Genomic DNA, 17,701 nt, shown 5'->3' on the forward strand with positions numbered 1-17,701 from the left:
CTTTCTTTCTTTCTTTCTTTCTTTCTTTCTTTCTTTCTTTCTTTCTTTCTTTCTTTCTTTCTTTCTTTCTTAGAGCTTTACACTTTATTACTAGTTCTGCAGTAAAATAAAATGACATATAGCCTCCAGTCCCAAGGGCAGCATAACAATTCTGGTTAGCAAAAGGGGTTTGGTTTTTATCAGATGCATTGACTACATCAAATTTTAACTGGTTACAATGACAAAACATTTCCATGCATATCAGATTGGTCAGACTAAGCTTTTTAAGATACTCTACAATGATCTATCTGTAAATTCAATGGTTCCAGGATTGGTAAGGGGTTTTTGGAAGTTTCCATATATTAAATTTTTTTCACATTAGAACATTCTCACACAGATCTCAATCCTCATCATACAAGTTTCCCAGTGTACACACCCATACAGATATGCACAAACACATACACACATACACACCTGTTGCCATGTGATTTTTTGCAAAACCCACATTGTTTGCTGGGAGTCCACATATATTTGCTTTCAACTGAGGTGGTCTGATCTGACCCTTCTTTTTTTTACAGTAGCTATGTTGTCAGGGATGAACAACAGGGGCTCATCCAAAAAAAACTTCTGCTGGTTCTTCTTTGGCAAGGCTGTAGGTTCCTATCAGGTTTTGTTGGCTTCAGTTTATCCTCTTCCTTAAGATGCTCACCGCCTGGATGTTCATGCTCATCCTTCACATGGCTACTGGCCTTCCCCACTGCAGCCTGCTGCTGAGGCTTATGACTCTGTTTCTGACTGGAATGTACTACATGTCCAGTTTGTACAGGATGATGAGGCTCCTTCGAGACGCCAGGGTGACCATGAAGCTTATCCCTAAGAGAATGAGTTAAAGGTTTGGAGATGTGCATTGTGTTTTGATCCTGGGGTATTTTTTTCACTACAGAACGAGCTTGGCTTTTCACAGATTTAACTCCAGAATTACAACTCTGACTCTTCAAATCCTTGTCAACTTGCTTTTTTTTCTCACTTTGACTGGCCTCTGAAAATCAGACTGGGGTTCTGGGTCATCAGCATTTCGCTTCACAGTCTTGACATTAGATTTTGTTTTGCTATGACCTACTTCATGCTTTGCTGCCACAGTTCTTCTTGGAGTCTCTGTGGTCATGCTATGTTTAGAATGAGTTACAGATTTTATGTGTTTGGATTTCATGCTTTTGAGCTCTAAACCACTTCTATCAACCTGAAGATTTGCTGTTTCCATTTTAATACTTTGAGTAATATTCAATGCTTTGAATTTTGGTCAGGAACATCACAAGTAGTATTTTCTAAAGGACTAGTTTCTGGTTCGAAAGCACAAGTGTCAACCTCCTCCAAATCTGGCTTACTGAACATCATTAGACTGTTTCTTCACCATAATCCAGTGTTTCCAATTGATTTCTCTGAGGAGAGTTCTCAGGTTTATCAACAATATCCATAGTATTCGTCAATTCCAAATGACAACCCGCCCCTTCATTCTTTTCTGTCTTATTTTTATCAGTACAAGCAGAGTCAGCAGACACATCACAAGATTCAGTTTCCTCGGCCATCTGTTCACCTTCGCAGGGGAACTTTCCCTCCTCTGATTCTTGCTCAGGTTTTCCCCCTGCGTTCCCTCTATCAATGGTGTCATCCAGTTCACCTGAAACAAGATCACTCTGCTCACTTACTTTAACTGGAAATGTAAATAACAGGCTACTGTTAGTCTTAGCTTTACATTCCATCAGAGTGTCAGTGTTCTCTTCCATACTAGCACTAGTCTCTGAAAGAAGTGGACAATTTAACTCAGGAGATGGCACATTCACGTCACCCTGGTAATTACATGCATGCTTGGGATCGAACTCAGCTTCTTCCTTCATTCCAACACAAGATGACACTACAGAATCAACTGAAGACGCTAAGACTTCTGTTGCCACGTCCATCTGTTCGGCATGCCGGCCACTCCTTCTACTCTCCTTAGGGTGTTCAGATTTCAGTGAGGCATAAACTTCTTCTTTACTCTGACATCTTTCTGGTGGTTTCACCCCTACTTTAGAGGTAGATAATGTCTTCCCAGATGGCTTTTTTGTGCTTAGAGGTACCACATTTGAACGCTTGGCAACAGTGCTTTGTTGCAAACTTCTTACTTGTTCTTGTGCAATAATTAAACGAGGTGATTTTCTTGGTGAGCTTACTGAGTTGTCTTCTACTCTGTCCCTCAAACTCCTGTTAGGTAAAATCAATTCTTCTTTATCAATGGTATCATTACCACTTTCTTTAACAACTCCCTCATCCATAATATCGTCAAGACCAACAACTGTTGAACAAGGCATCTAGAAATTGGGATCATTGCTATCCAAAACAGGCAAACAGAACTGGATACTTGCAGATCCTAGCATAGGATCCTTACCGCTGAGCATGTTCTTCAGCGAGTCCTCTAAGACATTTTGACATGTACTAAAATCCTCACAGACTTCATTCTCCAGGTTGGATCCTAGAAATAGGGCATCATCTAAGTGTTCAGCAGGAATTCAATGATTAAATGTATCAACTATATCCATGAAGACTTCTGTGTGTCTTTCAACCACTCTGTAGTTCAACTCCCCACACAATGGTCAGCAGCAGCGGTGAATTGAAGTTCAAGGATCTGGCAGTTGCTCAATCCCACAAGGCAAGCAGGCAAAGAAGAGCAAAACTTGGGCTTTCAACCTGAAGTTAATGCTACTTTGTATACAAATCATAACCCTGACTTCCAAAATACAAGTTAATATTTAGTATCTACTGATCACCAGATACCTTTCAAAGTTAAGGTTACAGTTTTAAAAAAAAATACACTTAGGGGCCAGAAATGTGACTCGGTGGGTAAGAGTACTGACTATTCTTGTTGAAGACCCAGCACTGATATGGCAACTCACTAAAATATATGTTATATATATATATATATATATATATATATATATATATATATATTACATGTATAATATTATAATATATATATATATATTAGTGCAAGAATGCACTAATTAGTGCAACAACCATGCAAGAATGGTATATTGGATATTATCCCCCACTTCTGCAGAGGCAGAAAGTGAGGCTCACTGATGTATACCATTATCCTGTGATAACACAACTGGCAAGGGGCAAATGAGGCATAAGTGGTGCTTATTTTATTTTCTTGCTCTTTTGTTTCTCTTGGATAAAGCTATAGCTTGGGGAGCATAGCACTTAATATATTCAGCTCTGCAGTAGATTTTTCCAGAATGCTTTTAGCATAATATCCCATTTAAGTGATCGAATAAATTGCTTGGGCTTTTCTAACAGCAGAAAAAAACAGTGCAGTGGTTCTCAACTTGTGGGTCATGACCCCTTTGATAAAACCCCATCTACAAAAATATTTACATTATGATTTATAACACTAGTAACAAAGAAAATTTTGAAGTAGCAATGAAAATAGTTTTATGGTTGGAGGATCATAACAACATGAAGGCTCACAGCATTAGAGAGGATGTGAGCCACTTCTTTAAAGCAAACATTTTATCCACTATTAGATTTCTCGCGACTCCAAAGCAATAGATATTGGCTATGCAATATCTGAAATATCACTCAATGACAAATCTGTACCTCATTGTTCATCTCAGAGTACAGTGTGACCAAGTCCAGGTTTTTTTTTTTTTTCTGTCAAGCATTACACCAGCGTGATCCCATGTAATTCAGAAAAACAAATGCTAGAATGTTCAAATAATGACAGAGGCTATGTTTGAGACAGTGCCATGCATCTGAGGTTGGCCTTTAACTCCATACATGGTCATTGATGACCTTGAACTTCTGCTTATTCTTCCTCTTCCCTCCAAGGGCTGAGGTTATGGGTGTGTGACAGCAGGCCCAGTTTATTGAGTGTTAAGGATCAAACTCAAGTCTTTAAGGCATGCCAGGCAAGTATTCTGCCAGCTGAGCTACATTCCCACAAACCAGTGGTGCTTTGTCCCCAGAAGCTCACATTTTCTGAGCCCCTCCACTCACTCACCAGAATGCTGAATCCCGAAGGCCCATCACTGTCATCAAGCCCTTCATCTTTTTCCTTTCTCTTGTAACACCAGCTGAGATATAGTAGGTAAGTGGGGAGAAACAAATGATACAGAACAAAAGGAAGTAGTCCGTCATTGTTCCCTCTTGCCCAACAAAAGGATCTATCTTGATATATTTTGCAGTAAGTGACATCATCTCTTCCATCACTGAGTGATTTGTTGTGACCTAAAGAAAGATACCAGTGAAGAAAACATGAACAGCAGTATTGTACCTAGGTGAAGCATCCTGTTTCCCCTGAAGTTATAACTGACTTGTCTGGATTGGTCGTTAGTCTAAGTTTCTGTAAGTTGGTTATTTAGATTCTAGAGTCAAATCTCTCATCCTGGTCTGACCATATTACTCCAAGTTTTATCAACTTCATGTTTATTATTGCCTGTTCATTTCTCAGTGGTCATCTTTTTCTATTACATAAGATAGATACACTTCCCACCTGACCATTCATAGCTGTGATGATGGTTTGCATATGCTCCGCCCAGGGAGGTGAACTGACTATTAAAAGGTGTGGCCTTGTTGGAGTAGGTGTGGACTTGTTGGAGTAGATGTGTCACTGTGGGTTTGGGCTTTAAGACCCTCATCCTAGCTGCCTGGAAGTCAGTATTCTGCTAGCAGCCTTCAGATGAAGATGTAGAATTCTCAGCTGCTCCTGCATCATGCCTGCCTAAATGTTGCCACATTACCATCGTGATGATAATGGACTGAACCTCTGAACCTGTAAGCAGCCAGCCCCAATTAAATGTTGTCCTCTTAAGAGTTGCCTTGGTCATGGTGTCTGTTCACAGCAGTAAACCCTAAGACAATTGAAGAGGATCTCTTTAATAGGAATCCTTCTATCTAAGCTGAGAATTGTGTGTTCATTTACAGACAATTGAACATTGTTTATCATTCCATGACGACACATTTTCTGTTCTAATACTTATGTGATCACATGTTGGGTTTCCTAAGAGGACTGAGTCCCAGAGAAGAAAAGTCTTATTTTGTCAATGTCACTGTTGTTCTACTATCCCTGGTAATACAGCAAGTTTGGCAAACTTTATTGGAGAAATCTGGGTGTGTAAATAATAAGTCATCATGAAAGAGCAAATAATAGTGAGAGAATGAAAGAACATAGCTGTCTGCTGACATGTTCACAAAACTGAGTAGAATTAATTTTGTCAGACATTTGCACTCACTTCTATGATGGCGGCGTTGATGGCAGCTTGAAGAGCCACAAACCCACCTGTCCAGAATGTTGAAACACCACAATATATGGACTCTCCATCTGAATAACAATGAGCTTTTGAGAACAAAGAAAAGTATGAGCATAGGATATGACCCTAATTATTGCACACACTGAATTTTACAATATCCTCAGACACTGAAAACACTGTTATTGCCTTGAAATCCATAAAATATCAAATTTAAAATTATTAATACTTACTGAATTGAAGATATCAAAGGTAAGAACCCTAGAAGGTGTCTTGGTTCTACATTTTCTAACTAATTAGGCTAGCCTACCTATCCACAGAACCACATCTCTCTGTTTCTCCAGCACTGTGGTTGCAAGCATGCACCAGCACAGGTTCTAGGCATCAAACTATTCCCTCTCCCTCATTTGCACAGCAAATACTTTACTGAGTTATCTCCTTACCTAACCTGCCTTTGTTATTGAAGTTTATTGTTTTGTATTAATTAACATCTTGTTCATGTTTGCTTTCTGATGCTGTGATAAAACACCATGACCCAAAGGAACTTGGGAAGGAAAGGGCTTATTTTAGGTTAAAGTTTACAGTGTATCATTAAGAGAAGCCAAGGGAGGAGCATGCAGCAGAGACCATAGAGGAACATTGTTTACTGCTTGCTCCCCATGCTCCTTCAGCTATATTTATTTTACAGCCTAGGCTCACGTCCCCACGGACAGTACTACCCACAGTGCACTGGACCATCCTACGTTGATTAGCAATTAAGAAAAAATGCATTATAGATACACCCACAGGCCAATGGTAGGGAAGGAATTCTTGAGTCGAGGTCCCCTTTTCTCATATTGTCCAATTAAAAACAAAACTAGCCAGGACATTTCCCTACATTCCTTATTACATTAGAGAAATAGAAAGCCATCCAATATGGGAGCCGCAGAGTTACCTGTGTGGTCCTGATGTTCTCTTACGATCGGGATCCTTGTCCCTTTCATGAACTTCAAATGGTAGGAAGAAGCATTGGTGAATATGACCCTCACTACATCATCATAACGTTTTGAAATGAGTTCTGTCATATTTTCTTCATTTGGAAAAGCCAATATTTTTCTTCCTGGCATTCCAAGAAAATAAATTACCACTATAAGTAAATTTCTATAAACAATACTGATGAGATGCTGCTTTATGTACTTTTCTGTTGCTGTGATTAAGACACCATGAACAAAGTCAACTTAAGGAAGAGAGAGCTGATTTAAGCCTATGGATCCAGAGTGAAGAGTCTACTGTGGCAGGGCAGAGCCATTGCAGCAGGAGGAAGGAGCTTATATCTTCAAATGCAAGCATAGAGCAGAGGCAGTGGCCTGCAAGTAGGGTAAGGCTTTATACTCTCAAAGACCACACACAGTGACATACTTCCTTCAGTAAGGTCACAGCTCCTAACCCTCCTCAGTGCAACCAGGAATACAGTTTTCAAATGTATGAGCTTGAGGGTCCATTTCTCTTTCAAACCATCATAGAACCCTAAAGGGATGGTTTTGGTGCTGTCCTATTCCCCAGTTGGTTCTTGATCTTTCAGTAAAGAAGCCATGGGCCAATTGTTGGAGCAGAAGGAATAGGTGGGAATTCTAGTTCTCTGGAGGAAACAGACAGGTGCAGGGGAAGAGTGGAAAGTTCACCATGCTTCTGATGGAGAAAAGTTGACCAGCCATATGAGATCTCCAAAGGGAGTGACCACACAGCCTGCTTCTACAGGTAGGTGGTCAGAGATGTAACTGAGCTACTAACGATTTGGACAGGAAGGATATGCAGAGCTAAGAATATTGATAAGGGCACGATTTTCCAGGTGGGAGATAAGAGGCACCCAGCAATTGTGTCAAAAGACAAGTTGAAATTGAATAACTGTGTGTGCGTATTTTATCTGTGGATTCAAGGGAGCTGAGTGGGGGCTGGTAGCACACCCCATTCCTGGAGCTTAGGTGGGGTAGCAAAGCTACACACAACAGAAACCTTATTCCATTCCCTAGTAGATAAAATTTGTTATGGAAATAATCACAAATTGTATAATAACCTTACATTAATCACACTAAAATGTCCAAAATATATTTCCAATGATGTGGATAAAATCAGAGGACATATGTAACAAGTTTTCTCTTTCATATACTCTAATAACAAATTCGCATGATACTAAATGATCCACCATTCCAATTAGACTATTTACTAGTGTCAAGGAAGAAAAGGGTTTAAAATTTAAAACACAAAACCTCACCACGAGTGTATATGTAGCTTAATTATGCATTGCTTTGTCCATAGGAGAAGACATTACTCAGATTCATTTTCCCTAAAAGCCCATTATGTTCAATGCACAGAGAACATCTGTGAAATGGAGAGTCAGGCTGAATATGAAGAAGAAATAGAGAGATGTGGGTCTTGGGTGGCAGGTCAGATCAGGGTATGATCTTAAATCAGAAGCAGATTCAGTATGGAGGGATATGATACCCAGTGCATACATTCAGACTCAGGGTCTATATCAGTAAGATGGTTAATGTGGTGCCAGAGGAAACAGGTTTGAAATGTTTTGTATCATTGTGTCCCATGATGGCCAGGGAGGCAGAGATAGAAAGGAAAACATCAGAATAGTCTAAGAACTGTGGCCACAGAGACTCCCTGAAGCAGGTGGTTTGCCAAGAAACACACTGTGGTGATGGTGGACTCTTGGATATTGAATCTGCTTCTGAGGTCAGAATCCCAATAGAAGTCATGGTTACCCAAGCTAGAGTAAATCTAAGTATACAATATGACTAAGAAACGAAGGAAAGGTTTTATAGCTTTCCAGTGACTGGGTCCAGTCAACAGGTCGATCATCTCAGAATAGTCGTGCCTTGATGGACCATGTGAATACTGCCAATGAATGACAAGGTCTTTCTGAGATACCATCATCACACTCAGACTCAACGGACATCATGGGGCCATCACCATAGCTGATATTCTTTGATATATTTTTCCTTGCTTCATATTAAAGGACACTGTAGGATTTGAATTTGTAATCAAGAGAAGTGAAAAGAAAAAGAAAAAAATCTGCTGGTTTTACTTGCTGGCTTTAGCTTGTCTTCCTTCTAGGGAACATTCTGAAGTGCAGTTGCAAAAACCACTCTACCTGCTCTTTTGGTTTGACATGGTTTGGATGAGTTCTTGGGGTGGCTCAGAACCTGGGCTGAAGCTAACAGGAAAGATATACTGGATGTCTGTCTACCTGTGCTGCTAATGTTGTCAAAATTAATTCTCAAGACTCTACTGAACAAACTCAGAACAAGATAAATAGATAATGAGTCATCATTTTACCTAAAACCATATGCATTAACATTCACTTACAAATGAAAGATTCAAAATACTTTGCCTGCTAGTTACCTGATCCTGTAAACAAGGTGAAAGGGGGCTCAAAGGCACTTTAGGGAATACTTGACGTACTATACAATAATACAGCAAAACCATTCCATCCTAAAAGCTGGTCCCAACCAACCACTCTTGCTGGTCTATTGTTATGAAAAGAGAAACTGTGACCAAGGTCTTTTGATTATCATAATGCTCTTCCCATGTAAATAATCTAACGTAGAAAGCAAAAATTGAAACAAAGAACTAATTTAAAAAGAACTTTTAAATCAAATACTGAAGCTGCATGTGGTGACACAAGGTTATCCCAGTACTTGGGAAGCTGACGCAGGATTATGAGATTCAGGCCAGCCTGGTCTACACAGTGATAACCTATCTCACAATGTATTTCCATGTAATAAAGAAATGTGTGTGTGTGTTTATGTATGTGTGCGTGTGAAAGGACCAGTAATTGAGTTTTAAATCTTAAAAAAGGCAATCCCAATTATTCTTAAGCCTAGATGTGATCAAGGGAAATCATGCTGATGTGTTATACAATTAGATAATTTTGATAATAATGATTTATCAAATGGGGCTGGAGAGATATCTCAGTGGTTACAGCACCAGCTACTCTTGCAGAGGACACAGGTTCAGTTCCCAGCGCCCTCATGACAGCTCACAATCATCTATAACTTCAACTCAAACTGATGATTTCTCTTGGCCTCCAAAGTTGTTGCTAGCATGTGATGCAGAGACATATATGCAGACAAAATGCCATACATTAAATAAAAGTAAGTGTTTTTTCTTTTAAATAATTGATTAAGTGAGATGCTGAAGAGATGCTCAATGGCTAATGGCATTTGTCCTAGAAACATGAGGACCCCAGTTCTAATTTTCCAGAACCCAAATTAAACAAAACAAACCAAACCAAACAAAAAACAACCTAGATATGGCTCAGCAATTGGAAAACATAGACAGAGGGATTCAGAGAGCTGTCAGGCCAGTCATCCTAACCAAGCCTACACAATTATCTTCCAGTTCAGTGAGAGACCGTCTCAGGCAGTAAGATGGGAATCTCACATCCTATTTGGGCCTCTGCTGCCTTCTACACCTGAATGCTAATGTACATGGAGCACAGGTGTGCGTACACACACACACACATAAGAGATTATCAAGTAAACTATACAATAACCAGTGTATATGTACAGCCAAATGAACTAAGAGAGATTCCTTGTGGTTTAGCAGAAAACTCACCTGTCATGTAAGAGACCAAAGAGAGTCTCTCCATTATCCTCTGAATTGTTGGGGTGTCAGGTGTGTACGCAATCATAATGGTGGAGTGATTAGATAAATCAATGCGTCCCAGGTCCACATCAGGCAGTGATGAGAAATCATAAACTTCATGTAATTCCAGAAATAAAGTTAAACTAAGTAGTATAAGTGCTGTGTACAGGGTTTCCTACAAAGGCAGATTAAAGAAACAAATAGAACTGTAATTTGTGATAAGTCAAAACCAATCAGTTCTGCCATATATCTATGATATTTGTGGATGAATTTTCAAATTTCTTTGTCTCCTAGGATATACTTTTGGAAATATTCCATCTACAAAAATTAAGCATTCCCTATCATTCTCAAGACTTTTTTTTTTAAATTATTTTGCTATCTACCCTAAGCTGACTTTGAAGTTTTGATCCTTGTGCCTCAGCCTCCAAAGAGTACAGTTAGGGCCAGTACACCTAGCCTCCTCTAGGGAATTTTGGAAGTGAAATTGACTGCTCTAGTGTGAGGAGATAAATTGAATTTTAAAATGCAGTAGTAAGCTGTGGCTGCAGATAGACAACCTCCAGCACCCCTCAGTTAGAGTTTGCTGCAAGAATCAGTGGGTGAGATAGTTCCAAGACACTGACAACTTAATAATTACTGTTGTCTTGGTGTTGGTAGTTTAGTAACAATTATTATTTTAGTCACATTTTAACTGCAGGTTAGAAAAAAAGAAAAAAACCAAAGACCAGGGACCTCAGAATACTACACTGACTTGATAGATTGATAGGAATATCTCAAGGATACTGTGCCCTACAAACAGCAAATCACTTTGAAAGGTTTTACTTTCCAAAATGTGTATGTTGAGTGTGTATGAATGTGTATGTGTGTTTTTGTGTCTATGTGAGTATATGTACACCTGTGCATGTAACACGTAACACATGTGCCATAGGCACATGCATGTACTTGTATGCACAAGCACCACAGTACACATGCAGAGTCAGGGACAACCCATAGAAGTCAGCGCTCTCTTCATTTCTTTCAATACTTGGCTTTTAAAAGTTCACTGAATATGTCCTTAGTATAATCTCACAATTTAGATAGCAGATGTTACCTGGCTGCACTATCTGATACTTCAGTAGAAATTTTTATCTTCACAATTATGCTGATTTCACAGTCTCTATGTTCTTAAGAAACCAAATGCCTTTTAAAAGAGAAAGATCCAGGGGCTGGAGAGATGGCTCAGCAGTTAAGAACAGTACCTGCTCTTCCAGCGGTTCCAAGGTCACTGCCCAGCAAACACATGCTGTCTCAGAGTCATCAATAATGGGATCTGATGCCATCTATTGCCATGCAGGTGAACATGAGTGCAGGTAGAGCACTCATATATAAAATAAATAAATAACTCTTAAAGCAAAAGAGACAGGCAGACAGACAAAGAACCAAAAGTAAAGCCACTAGCTCTACCATCAGTATGTGTCCATTAGCAAGCAAACTCTTTGTTTCTTTGACCTTCTGCTATGTTAATCTTAGTGACCAAAACACTTTGTAATGGCTTTCTAAAGTTTTAAGGTGTTTATTGTATTCCTATTTTGGCCCCCTCCTCTGTTAGACTGCCCCTAGTGAATGGCCTCCTCCTTCCATGTAGAGGCATGATTTCCTTCCCAGGGATGTCTCCAGTCCTTGCACACAGGAAACATACTGCACCATCACATACAAGGAAGCAGGGAAGATCCTGAGTCATACCAAAAATGTGTCTCTCTTCAGTCTCTTTTTCCTGAGAAGATTCTTGCACAATAAGGCCCACGTCTGTTGGCACACGTTTATCTCTCTCTTAACCATCTTGGTCTGTTTAATAAGAAAAAAAGAGAAAAATCAACAAATACTAGGATCTTAAGAGGAAATTTTTTGCAGATGTCAGAGCCTGGTTGCCTTTTATTCCAGAGGAAAGGTTTGGATTCTAGAATTCATAGTTTATCAACTGGGCATCTCTTCTATTTCCTCCCCATCTCCTCTTCTCACTCCCAGACTCCTTCAACATTGTGTTTCCTTAAATGACATACATTATAAATACATTAACATTCTAATTTGTACAATACATAGCCATTCAAACACATGGGGCAGGGCATGAATCTAGGCCTGGATGATGTCCTTTATATATAACTTATAAATCAACATTGTGGGACTGCATAAGGGTATCCTGGTTCATGGCTGTGCATGGACCTAGAACCCTGAGACTCTACGTGAGAACTGGCAAGAGTTCGACCACACCCCCAGAACCCAGAGTCCTGACACACAGTCTTGTCTCCATAAACCTACATTGTTCAGTCATGTAGACTATTACAGCCCCTCCCAAAGTGCACAGGTAGAGCATATGACTAGAGGCCTCAGGCCCTAGGGATTTACATACTAATGAAGGCCAGAGGGCGGAGCAAATTAAGCATGCTTCCCCAGAACCTCCCCCTTCCTCCCTCCCTATTTAACTCAGGACTGCCTTGAGTTTTATGGGGGTACTTCCAGATCCATCCACCATCCGCCATGACAATAAAGCCTTTTGGAACCAAGGACTTCCTCGTGTCATTGGAGCCTGCTGCCACCAAAGCCCCCAGCCTTGGGAACCCTAGACCTTCTCCTGTATGTGGGACCTACCAGCATGAAAACACCCCCGACTCCACCAATGCTGCAGCTTATTATTTTCCCACATTTGGTGCCCACTCGAAGCACAGACACCCACAGACTTCAAGAACTGGGCTAGAACAAGTCTGCTACTGCTGCAGCTGCTTAATCTCTTACCTGGAGGACGGTCCAGCCACAAGGACCCACATCTTCAAGCAAGCTAGCCAGGCCACCGAGTCTGCTAAGCAAGTACAGTAACCAAATTTCTCCTGCTGTGTTGTTAGGGCCTCTTTCTTCTCCCCCTCCCCTTGTTTCTCTTGGCTGTGGGTTGTCCGGTCATGCACCCACATGCCCCTGTCTCAGTCCTTCGGCGGCATCTCAGCAGTTTGAGAGACCAAGGGCTTGAGACCAGTCAGTCTCCGGCCAACTTCTGGCATGGGGATCCCCAATCCAAGAGCTCTGCACCCCAGTGGAACCAGACTGAGAATTCCCCATGCCGGGCAGAGCCCTGCCATGCTCGCCCAGTGTTGCAGGGAATAAACTCAGCCAAGATCCTGTGTGCTCCTGCCATGCTGAGCTACAATCCCAGCTTACTGCATCGTGGCAGACCCACAGACCTACAATGCAACAGAGACTCATGTCCGTGTGTGCCCATGCACCAGCCTACATCATTCCCTACAGGTGGTAGAGGATGTGGGCAAAGCCAGCTCCGAGAGTAGCCCCCTTCACCCCCCTCCACCCCGCTCCAGCCAAGAACCTCTCCATGGAACCGTAACTCCAGCCTAGTTCACAAGACTAGGCAGGCCTCTCTGTCTCCCTTTCTTGCTCTTTCTCTCTCCACGTGTTTCGGGCCAGTGTTTTCTCTCTGACTCTTAGCTACCACTAGCTCCTGCCTAGCTAAAAAGACTAGGTCTGTCTTTGTTTCTCCCTCTCCTCCAAGTGTTCTCCAGCTCAAGGGCAAGATGGCCGCTCCCTAGCCTCCTTTCTTGTCTATACCCCAGCTCCACAGAGAGGGCTCCTTCACAGTGAACAGCTGTCTTTCAGGCCACAGCACATGCTGTGACTCTTATTCTAAGACTCTTTCCCTTGGGTGAGAGATTCCCCTTTCATTTTGAGCTTTCAGAAGCTCCAACTTCAGTCTTTAGTGCACTGTCTGCTGGCGTAGGTTTCTTTCTCACTCTCTTTCCATGTGTTCTCCAAATCAACAAGATGGAGGCGACTCCCTAATCTCTGCTCTCTGCCCCTCCCCCAGGGTCAGCCTTTTGTTCTCTGCCTGCTAGCTTCTGAGAAGCACTGGCTCTAAACTCTAGTCCCCAGTGATTTTCCCCCAGGGGATCAGTCTTTCACAGGCTGCCTGCTAGCCTAGCATAGACTTCCCCCACTCCTCTGCCATTTGTGGTTACAGCCCAGCCGGTTTGCCTGAAGCAACAGGGCTGGCTCCCTGCTTGCTCCTTTACCCCTTTACCTCCTAGGTCATTTTCTGCCAGCTATAGCCCAGCTGACTTGCCTGAAGCAGAGAGTCTGAGACTTTATCTGCTCCCTTTGCCCCTGTGTTCCTCACAGTTTCTTTCTCATGGCTAAAAACTCCAGGCTGAGCCTGGAGAAACTGCACACTGCCTTCCAGCTCCCAGGAGCTGCCAGCTACAAGCCAGCCTCCACATGTCTCTCTCCCATGACTCAGTCTTTCACACAAAATCTCACTCCTTCTGACTCTGACTCTCTCTATCAAGCCCCTATGATTCTTGCTTTGAGCTTTTCTTCAAGGTTGGCCTTTCTTCTCTTCCTTTACATTTACGATTTACCAGCTAAGAAAAACAAATGGGGAATACCCTGGGCTCTCTGCTAGAACACCCAGCCACCACGTGGTAGACCAGCCACCATATGGCAGAGCAGGCCCCTCCCCCACTACTTCTAAACCCACCATTAACCTTTTCTTCCCAACAGGAATACCTGGAACAATGTTTGTGCTTTCCCGCCATTAATGCCCTTTCCTCCAACAGGAACACCTAAAACAACAGTGTTCATGCTTCTCAACCCAAAACTTTCTTGCTTTTTGTTTAAATGGTTCTTTTTCTCCATAACAATAACACCTAAAACAACAGCGTTCATTCTTTTCAGCCCAAAATGTTCACTTTTTTGTTTAAATGTCTCCTTTTCTCTCTAACGATTGTGATATATGTCCAACATTTTTTTCAACTTTTTAAGATTTCTTCAAGGTTCAAAGGCCATCTAATCTACGTCCACAGGTTAAATCAACTGTGAGATCACCATTTTTCAAACCTTAATTAACAATAGTTTCCTTTTACAGACAAAATGTTGCTGACACAATTAACATGATCTTTTTCTTCCTCAGCCATCTAAAACAGACTCAAAGGTGCCTTCAAAGACTAGAGTTTCCTCAAATACCTTTGCTTTCTAGGATCTCGACCGCACACCATGACGTGCTTGCTCCCAAGTAGCCTAATGCTTACTACACACCCTTTGCAGACATCCCCCTGCTGCTTCCCTGTTGTGATTATTCTGCAGGTGCTCCCACAAGTCCAGCGGAGACAACACCACCTCCTGGAACCTGCCTAGGATGCCATGCTGTCTTCTTCCAGCCACACTGCCTGACTGAAGACTCCAGAGACACGCTGAGACCCAGAGACACATGCCAAGATCCAGAGATGCTCACTGAGTCCTACAGACAGATTCAGACCTTCCAGCTACAAATGAATTCTTTTGCCAAAGTCAAATAGCTAAAGTTACATGTTATTGGGGAAAACATAATGTCTATCTAGATTAGTCAGTCAGCTATTACTACCCTCAGACTGTACCACCTGCATTCAATTGATTCAATGATCCCTTGCCTTCCCAACCCCCACCCTCAACTCCCCTTATCCTTTGACTTAATTGTGCTAACCCCTCTGGCCTACATAGTGCTTTCTTTTGGCTTCCTCATCCAAAATTTTCACCACAGATGACACAGTGACCCCCTTTTTAAAAAAAGTAAAGGGGAGGAGATGTGGGACTGTGTAAGGGTATCTTGGTTTATGGCTGTGCATAGGCCTAGAACCCTGAGACTCTACATGAGAACTGGCAAGAGTTTGACCACACCCCCAGAACCCAAAGTCCTGACACACAGTCTTGTCTCCATAAACCTACATTGTTCAGTCATGTAGACCATTACAGCCCCTCCCAAAGTGCACAGGTAGAGCATATGACTAGAGGCCTCAGGCCCTAGGGATTTACATACTAATGAAGGCCAGAGGGCGGAGCAAATTAAGCATGCTTCCCCAGAACCTCCCCCTTCCTCTCTCCCTATTTAACTCAGGACTGCCCTGAGTTTTATGGGGGTACTTCCAGATCCATCCACCATCCACCATGACAATAAAGCCTTTTGGAACCAAGGACTTCCTCGTGTCATTGGGGCCTGTGCCACCAAAGCCCCCAGCCTTGGGAACCCTAGACCTTCTCCTGTATGTGGGACCCACCAGTGTGGAAACCCCCTGACACCACCTCTGCCGAGGCTTTTATTTTCCCACACATCTCTTGTACAATGTAATGGGTATAAGACCACCATATTTCTCTTTTCCTGGGAGGAAAACTTAATCTGTGAGAATTCTGAATTGCTGAAGTAGTAAACATACCAGGATTTTGGATTGGAAAAGTTTTTCTCACATAATAAGGACAATAGTGTTATGAACAGTAATGGCGCCCTGTGTAAATATGGGAGAATGTGTCTTTAAGAATTGAAAGTACTGAGTGAGGACCCTTAATCCTCTTAGTCCTTTCTATTGTGGTGGTAAAATCGGCCTTGAGACTGAGATTCAAGTGAGCTTTTAGCTGGGTATAAATCTCCTAAGCTATGACTTAACTTTTTCAACTTCCTTTTGTGGATCATGTGGGGGAAATCAAATTGAAATAAATGATAAAGGAAGTAGCTGTCATTGTAATGGGGTAGGCACACTATGTAAAAGTATGTTTGACTGGGTGGGGAAGCTGGGAATGGGGATCAATGAAGCTCAGTGTTTTAAGATTTATATTCATAGCAAGGTAGAGGGTACACGCATCATGGAGGATGAGCTAGATGAGAAACCATAACTTTCTGTTGACTCTTCTCTGATAAGGGATGTTGATTATGGTAGGCACCGTGCCCCATAATTTCATACTAGGCATGTGAGGAGGGTACTATTATCCATGGTATACCTGGTTCCCAGTCACTTAAGAAGTGAAGAATCTGACAAGTTTCCATAGCAACGTTTAACATTTTTGTAGCATAACTGTTCACAATATATTTTCTATTTAAGTAGTGGTCTTCAGAGAGAAAATAAAACATTCTTCCACTGAAAAATAGCTTGGGAGATTCTGCTGAGGACTTATTTGGGAGGATAAGGCTCTTTCTAATGCTGATAACTGTCAGAAGACATAATGGGACAAGCTAATAACTAGCAGGTGATCATCTTGAAATGTCTTGCCTTAGATTATTATATAATCTGTGACAACTGAGGTCTTATTCAGCAAGGCTGTAAGGGACTCATTTTAGGAAAGATTCCTGCTATTAATATGCATTTCCTATTATAATTCAGAAAATATAACAATAACTAAGTAATACCACACCTTTTGGAGCAGATCTCTGCAAATCCACGAAGATGTACTGTCTTATAATGGTGCTATATAGACAAATAGATGACTTCTTAAGTCTTAATGATGATCCTATATGGATTCCTAAAATTCTATCAATGATTATCAAGCTCCTTTATAGTAGGACTGCTATTAGGTCCCTTCCTGATAATCAAAACTGCAATAAAAACTCTTGTCAGTCTCCCAAGTATCACCAATTAATTGCTCTTAGATTGTAACCAGACTTTCTCCTACTGAGAGCATATTCAAGAGGTTGTAATACAATTAACCAAAGGTCATTAAAAGGGAACTAAAATTTTATTATAGGTGCTAGGACAGAAGATAAAATATTGACTGGGTTTATCTATACAAAACTTAACTGATAACTTAGTTATATTTTTAACCCTTCAGTGAACCTGTGGAGCTAGACAGGTGATGGATGTTTAGCCAGATAATTACTCCTAATGGATATGCACGTGAACATTATCTGTTGTAAACTTCTATTTCTATTTGATTTTTGGTGTGAGCTTGTGATGAACTTTGTAACATGTGATCATGTGTAAGTACTGAGGACAAAGAGATGAGAGGCAGATAGAAGAGAGAGATAG

The 17,701-nt window shown here is 41.4% G+C and overlaps 1 protein-coding gene and 1 pseudogene across 1 annotated transcript in view; both read right to left on the reverse strand.

The window, feature by feature from the left end:
* Window positions 1–17,701, reverse strand: part of LOC114615584 (ATP-binding cassette sub-family A member 8-A-like) — a 77,509-nt gene that overhangs the window by 56,305 nt on the left and 3,503 nt on the right. Inside the window, exons 2-6 of the mRNA XM_028761282.1 lie at window positions 11,622–11,723; window positions 9,870–10,074; window positions 6,199–6,363; window positions 5,250–5,353; window positions 4,019–4,245 (exon numbers count right to left, since the gene is read on the reverse strand). Of these exons, the coding sequence (XP_028617115.1) occupies window positions 4,019–4,245; window positions 5,250–5,353; window positions 6,199–6,363; window positions 9,870–10,074; window positions 11,622–11,717 (797 nt within the window). The 5' untranslated portion in view covers window positions 11,718–11,723. The remainder of the gene's footprint in view (window positions 1–4,018; window positions 4,246–5,249; window positions 5,354–6,198; window positions 6,364–9,869; window positions 10,075–11,621; window positions 11,724–17,701) is intronic.
* On the reverse strand, window positions 33–2,555 carry LOC114615585 (annotated as a pseudogene).

This window comes from Grammomys surdaster, unplaced genomic scaffold, assembly GCF_004785775.1.
Source record: "Grammomys surdaster isolate TR1022 unplaced genomic scaffold, NIH_TR_1.0 126906, whole genome shotgun sequence".
Classification (NCBI taxonomy): Eukaryota; Metazoa; Chordata; class Mammalia; order Rodentia; family Muridae; genus Grammomys; species Grammomys surdaster.